The 7111-nt window shown below is 50.5% G+C and overlaps 1 protein-coding gene across 1 annotated transcript; it reads left to right on the top strand.

The window, feature by feature from the left end:
• Nucleotides 1–1180: 1180 nt before the first annotated feature.
• LOC109928503 (hexokinase-2-like) lies at nucleotides 1181–6613 on the top strand. The gene is made up of 4 exons (XM_048594596.1): nucleotides 1181–1534; nucleotides 2144–2239; nucleotides 4287–4386; nucleotides 6341–6613. Exons 1-4 carry the CDS (start codon nucleotides 1181–1183, stop codon nucleotides 6526–6528), a joined length of 738 nt encoding a protein of 245 aa, XP_048450553.1. The 3' UTR covers nucleotides 6529–6613.
• Nucleotides 6614–7111: the final 498 nt, after the last annotated feature.

The following is a 7111-nucleotide window of genomic DNA, read 5'->3' as shown; positions in this document are numbered from 1 at the left end:
AAAAATCAGGACAAATCTAACCCGGCCAATTACTGCCCCATTAGTCTACTCTCGACCATCAATAAAGTGATGGAAGGTGTCAGTAAAAGTGCTATCAAACAGCACCTGCTCAGCAATAACCTGCTCAGTGACGCCCAGTTTGGGTTCCGCCAGGGCCACTCAGCTCCTGACCTCATTACAGCCTTGGTTCAAACATGGACAAAAGAGCTGAATTCCAGAGGTGTGGTGAGAGTACAGCCCTGACGTAGGATCATCGAATCATACAGTATGAACGAGATCCTTTGGCCCATTGAGGCTGTACCACCAAAAAACACACTAAATCTACACTGGTCTGACTTTCCCGCACTAGGCCCACAGCCTTAAATGTTATGACACATCAAGTGCTCATCCAAGTCCTTTTTAAAGGTTGTGAATTTTCCAGCCTCAACTACCCTCCCAGGCAGTGTATTCCACATCTCTTTCTGGATAAAATTATTTTCCTCAAATTCCCCTCTGGCCTTTCACCTTAAAATGGCGTCCCTTCATTATTGACTCTTTGACTAAGAGAAACAGCCGCTTTCTCTCCAACCTTGTCCATGCCCATCAGAACCGTACACACTTCTGTCAGGTTTCCCCCTCTACCTTCTCTGCTCCAAAGAAAACAACCTGAGCTTCTCAAGTCTCTCTTCATTGCTAAACCGTTGTATTCCAGGCAACATCCTAATCAAACTCCTTTGCATCCCCTTCAGTACAATCCCATCCTTCCGACAGTGTGGTGACCAGGACTGTATTTCCAAGCTAATATGAACCCTCTCTCATTCTGCAACACAGTCGTTTGGACACAATGACACCGGGAACAAGTCAGAAACTGGGAGTGGAGATCCATACGAACTCCACCCCTCCCTTGTTGGCTCCTCTCCGAGCCCCTTGCCATCCCCGTCTTGGAAATATATCGGCCGTTCCTTCAGTGTCTCTGGGTCAAAATCCGAGAATCTCTAAAAGCACACCGTGTGCGTTTGTGTGTGTGTGGCGGGGGTCGGGGGTTACGGGGGGGGGGACGTTTGGATTGGGCCAGGGTCCCTACATAGCACGGGGACTGCGGTGGTTGAAAATACCTTCTCAAGGGTGCAGTTGGGGTGAACGGGGGCGATAAATGCTGGGACCTGCCCAGCAAAGCCCCATTGCATGAAGGAAATACAAGATGAAAGTCATTCCCAGATCCTGTGCATTGTTGGTCCGTTGGTCGCCATTGCGAAACCAAATGGTATTGGTGTTAGCGCGGAACTGGGGTTGGCTGTGGTTCTTCAGGCAAACTCTTCATGGCCACTCCAATCAATGGAGTCGACCTTCCGGTGGTCCGTCGGACGATTTGATTTGCTATACGTGCCAAGATTTTGTCCTTATGTTTCCCCCCAACCCTCTCTTCTTTTGGCAGCTGTTTGATCACATCATCCACTGCATCTCGGATTTCCTGGATGACATGGGGAGAAAGCAATGCGTTCTGCCACTGGGCTTCACCTTTTCCTTTCCTTGCGAGCAGCGGGGCCTCGATCAGGTCAGTTCTGCCACCCGCTCGAGACTTGTCCTCTAGGCCCGAGGCCTACCCAGCTCGGTGACTCGTTGTTTGCCTGAAGTCGCAGGCCGCGCCATCCAATCTTCGTAGGAGAAGTTCAATTTTGGGCGCCAGCCGATCGCTGTGAAAGCTTCCTCTTCCTTCGCGGGGTGCTGGCATGGGATTGAAGTGTGGAAAGGCCTCCGTGCAGCTACACAACCCCCTCAACTCCCTTTGCAGAACTTCTTTGGTCACCCTCTGCCTCACTGGAGCTCAGAAATCGGCAGGCCTCTGAGGGGAGATGGGACCGCTTGGAGGCAAGGGGTTGGAAAAGGGTTTGCATTTCCGGTGTGTGTTGCCCTGGCCGTGAACGGCCATGGGTTGTGTCGGCCATGCTGGGCACCTTTGGCGAGGGTCTTATTCCTGACTCACCACCCTCCCTCAGCCTGATACGTTGGGGTATGCAAATCTCTTCTCCTTCATTGAGGGGCGGATCCAGATGGCAAGGTGGGCTGAAGAGGGCGAGCGTGTCATGCCAGGTAGTGCCACACCCCACAATACCCCTGGATTTCCGGCCATGCGACCATAAATCTCTTCCCCCTCCTTCCCCAGGCCATCCTTTTGAAGTGGGCGAAAGGATTCAAAGCGACAGGTTGCGAGGGCAAAGACATTGTCGATCTCCTCCGAGAAGCCATCAAGAGGAGAGAGGTACGTGCTCACCGGTGCCCCCTGCCACAGATTCGCTCCACATTACAGTGAGTTGGAATGGGCGGAGGCTGTTCAGGAACGTGCCACCCTGCCCCCAGTCTATTCCCACCATCCAGATCCAGTAATGCTCGGCTGTGCCAAGATGCCATTCAGCAGCTCCTCCTGCCCCTTTACCCTTAAAGCCCTTCCTGTTCCCACCTCTGAATTGAATTATTCCTTCAGTTTTTATCTCTTTCTTTCTTTTGCTTTCTGTTTCTTTCTTTCTCTCGTTCTCCCTCTTTCCCTTCCTCCTTTTGTCTCTTTCTCTCTTATTTTCTCCCATTCCTCTGTGTTTTGCTTCTCCTCTCCCTCGCTCCCCCCTCTCACACTCTCTCTTACTCCCTGCCTCTCCATCCATCCCTCTCTACCTCTCTCACTCCCTCTCTCTGCACCCTTTTCTGTCTCTCCCTTCCCCGTCACTCTCTCCATCTCAGTTTCTCCCCATTTCTCTCCCCGCCTCTCTTTCACACATTCTTGCCTGTCCCTCTCTCTCCATTCCCCATCTCTTGCTCTCTTTTCATTGTTCTGTATCTCCATCCCTGTTTCTCTCACCCCTTTCTCTCCCTCCATTTCTCTCACCTTCTCTCTCTCTCTCTCACACACCCTTGTTCCATGTCTCCATCTCTCCCAATCCTCCCTTTCACTCTCTCTCCTCCTCCCTCTCTTCATTCCTCTCTCTTACCGTCCTTCTATCCCTCTCCCTCCCTTTCTCATCCCTTCCCTCCCTCTTATCCTTGTCTTATTTCTCTCTCTCTTTCCCATTCTCTCTCTCCACCAATGTCACACCTTCTCTCTTTCTGTCCAACCTCCCAAAACCAGCTGCAGTCCTCAGCCAGGGACTCCACGCAGTTGTCCTGACAATTTTACCTGTTTGCTTCCCAGGAAATTCCTGGGATGTCTACGTTGCACCTGCTCTGACGGCAGCAAGCTGAGAGAGAGCTGACATTTTAAACTGTGGCCTGGTTTGCAATGCTCTGAACTGAATGGAAGTTCTCCAGTGACTCTCCTTCAATGAGTTGGATACCAGTCATGTTCAATACTGTGTTCATCCACTCCCCCACGAACCGTGTCCAGATAAATTTCCCTTTCACTGTTGTAATGACTTTCCCGATCTCTGTTTGCTTCCTTACAGACAAGCATGGAGCCAGCCCTTCCTGACCTGCCCTGCCATTCAATCTGATCGTGGGTTTTTCATCTAACTCTGTCCCTTGTTCTCCGCTTTCTCCCTTTTGCCCCAAGAGCTACAGTTACCTCCTTCTTGAAAACACTCAAATGTTTTGCTCCCAACCGCTTTCTGTGACAGCGAATCCCACGCGGTCCCCCCCACTCTCTGGGTGAAGACATTTCTCCTCAGCTCTGTCCTACCCCGTATCCTTAGACTGTGACCCCTTGGTTCTGGACTCCCCCCACTGCCAAACACCCCTTCTCCCGCCCCCCGTCATCAGGAACATCCTTCCTGTGTTCACCCTGTCTAGTCCCTGGTGGAATGTGATCGGTTTTTATGAGATTCCCTCCCCTCATTCTTCTAAACTCCAGTGAATATAATCCTAACCCGATCCAGTTTCCCTTCATCCGTCAGTCCGTGCCATGCCAGGAATCAGTCACTGGACACCGTCCATCGCCAGAACCCACTCCCCTCAGATAAGGAGACCCCAAACCTCCCACACACAATACTCCAGGGGACGGTCTCTCCCTGTCCAATTGCAGTGAGACATCCCTGCTCCTGTACTCCAATCCTCTCGCCATGAAGGGGCCAACATCCCACTGGCCTTCCTCATCCCACCCACCCCCTCCACCACTGCTCCTGCGAGGGTGACTCTCAGCGATTGGTGTAGGAGGGGACACCCAGGTCTCGTTGCACCTCTCCAATCTTTTTCCAATCGATTCCTGAAGGAAGCATTCGCTGCTGTCCCCGTTAATTCCCTGACCCACCGTTCTCGGGGATTGGGAGTGACATTTAGCAGGGGTGGTCTTGCTAATCCGTTCTCCCTCTCCCGTACTTTTGCAGGAATTTGACGTGGATGCGGTGGCGATTGTCAACGACACTGTTGGAACCATGATGTCTTGCGGATATGATGACCCTTTCTGCGAGGTCGGCCTCATTGTGGGTGAGCACTCGTGTGACAAGGCATCTCTGCCTTGGAACCCTGCCTCAAGGCTGCAGGGACCCTTTGCTATCGAACACTTTTGCTTTCATGTTCCCTCGGCTCAAACACTTTTGGGCCTTCAACGTTGAGGTTGTACAGGACATCGTCTGGAGTTCCATGTCTCGTTCTGGGTTCCCCTGCGATAGGAAGGACGTTATTAAGTTGGAAGATTTACCAGGATGTTGCTGGGTGTGGAGGGTTTGAGTTATACAGAGAGGCTGAATAAGCAGTGACCTTTTTCGCTGGAGCATAGGAGGTTGAGTGGTGACCCTACAGGGGTTTATCAAATCATGAGGGGCACAGGTAAGTTGCATGGCAGGTTTCTGCTCCCTAGGGTGGGGGATTTCGAGTTGAGATAGAAAGATTTAAAAAAAGACACGAGGGATAAACTGTTTTACACAAAGAGGAAGTGGTGGGTGCGGGTACAGTTACAACTTTTAAAATACTTTTATATAAGTGTATGAATTGGAAACGTTTGGATGGATATGGGCCAGGAGCAGACAGGTGCGACTAGTCTAGTTTGGGATTATGATTGGCATGGACTGGTTGGGCCAAAGGGTCTACTGCTCTATTAAACCATTACGCAGATGCGGAGAGAATGCATCAGAAAGTACCCTTTGCTTTAATCACAGAGTCACAATCAATCATTAACCAGAGATTTGGTGGTTCAGCAGGTTTTGGCGTTTCAAACAGTAAAGCGCATTAGAAATCAAGAAGTAGACATGGCAGCAACCGGTCGATTTGGGGGCAGGCAACTTGTAACCAGGCTGCCAGGTGGAGCTGCAACTTTGTATACCTGCTTGAAGCAAGAAATGTGGGTTATAATCGGAACGGTGATCGCTTGGGGAAAAGGGGAGGTGCAGGGAGACCTGGCTGTCCTTCATACACCAGTAGCTGAAAGTCAGCATTGCAAGTGCAGCAGACGGTGAAGAAGGCAAATGCTTGACTTAGATTGGCCGTGGCACCGCCCTGAATAATGCACGCATGGGCAATCATGCCAGTGCTCCTATGGAAGTGGCATGCCTCTCGTTGGCAGAGAATTGCCTAAAAATATACGCAGCTTACAGCAAGCACAAGTGAGCTGCATTGGGTGCCCAACTGGTCAAGTTGAGTAATTTGCCAGTGTCATGCTTGGCGCACTTGGCATTGTTCAGTAAGTGCCGTCCAATTGCAAGTTCAGGTGTACTGATGGGTGCTGTGATCTGAGATTTGCCAGCCTGGTCTCTTCAGTATCGCCAGTCCCCTGCCAGTTATGAGCAGCGAAAGAACAAGCTGTTCGATGTGATTGAGACATTTGTATTTGGCATCACACTGGCCCTCAGTTCCAACTTTCCACCCTCATGGCCCCTACCTCTCTCCCCGATTTGAATGTGGGTGCACTTCAACAACACGGCAACATCACAGATTCACAGTCACCTCAGACTCATCTCCCCTTTTTTAAATGCAATTCTAGCTTAAATTTGGGTTTGGACTGGCCAACGTATCTCGGATCTGTTCCTTACTTGCTTCAGAATTTCAAATGTCCTGACTTTGGTGAGTGGCTCCAGTGCAGTTTGTAGACAGTACACACTGCTGCTACTGAGCATCGTTGGTGGAGGGAGTGGTGGTTATGGATGTGAGCCCAATCAAATTTTATCGTAGAAGATGCCAAGTTTCCTGAGTGTTGTTGGAGCTGCCCCCTATCCAGGGTGAGTGGGGAGTATTCCGTCACACTCCTGACTTGTGCCTTGTCGGTGGTGGGACAGGCTTCGGGAGGGTGAGTTACTCGCTGCAGGATTCCCAGGCTCCGACCTCCCGCTGTATTAAACAGCCTTTGCATTTCAGTATCTGGTCGACGGCGACCCGAAGCATCCTGTGTTCCAAAGCACGTTGCTTTGCCTTGAGTTGTGGTTTTTTTTTCGACCCCGTTCTGCAGGGACAGGTTGCAACGCATGCTACATGGAAGAGATGAAGAATGTGGAGGTGGTCGAAGGCGAGGAAGGGAGGATGTGCATTAACACAGAATGGGGCGCCTTTGGCGAAAACGGCTGCCTGGACGACATCCGAACCGAATTCGACCGGGAAGTGGATCGGCTTTCGATGAATCCGGGCAACCTGACGTAAGGAAGTACAGTTCTCAAATCCCGAGGCATCGCTTCGGGAAATGAGCAAAACCCTTTGGAATTGTAGGATGATTTGTCTGTTACCTAAAGACGCTGTCACAATGTTGCACTCAGTTCATATTTAACCCACAGCTGAATTAATGTCCGGAAGTGCTGAGACGGGGCAGATGTGGGAAGGGCGGGGCTAGTCTGGAATCAGGGAGTGGTCTCAGTCTCGGCTACCCAGAAGCACTTGTATAATCTGCCTTCAAAGCACACAGCAGTTCGGTACACGTGACAGTATTCAAATCCAATCAAAAATAGAAGACGATGAGATGTTCAGCAAATTTGCAGCGGGTGCCAAGATTGGTAAAATTAGAATTAGGAGAGAATTTGAATTAGGTTCGTTGTCACATGCGTTCAAGTTACAAAGGAACAGGAGTACAGTGAAAAGTTGTCGAGTGGATAAAAGTGAAGAAGGTTTCATGAGCATACAGATGGTCGGAAGGGCAGACAGTATTTAATCCTGATAAATGCAAGGCGATGCACTGAAACAACAAGAATACTTAACAAATGGCAGGACACGGGTAGCTCGGAGGAACAGA

This window comes from Rhincodon typus, unplaced genomic scaffold (genome assembly GCF_021869965.1).
Source record: "Rhincodon typus isolate 14 unplaced genomic scaffold, sRhiTyp1.1 hic_rhity00011485, whole genome shotgun sequence".
NCBI lineage: Eukaryota > Metazoa > Chordata > Chondrichthyes > Orectolobiformes > Rhincodontidae > Rhincodon > Rhincodon typus.
Note: the sequence above shows the minus strand (reverse complement) of the source record. Positions and strands in the feature narration are given on the sequence as shown.

Bases quoted from the DNA above. Each gene is read 5' to 3' on its own strand.
- LOC109928503 (XM_048594596.1), top strand. From the start codon at position 1,181: ATGAAAGTCATTCCCAGATCCTGTGCATTGTTGGTCCGTTGGTCGCCA. The intron at 1,535-2,143 runs GTCAGTTCTGCC...CTCCTTCCCCAG, and splicing joins AGCAGCGGGGCCTCGATCAG to GCCATCCTTTTGAAGTGGGC. The intron at 2,240-4,286 runs GTACGTGCTCAC...GTACTTTTGCAG, and splicing joins AAGCCATCAAGAGGAGAGAG to GAATTTGACGTGGATGCGGT.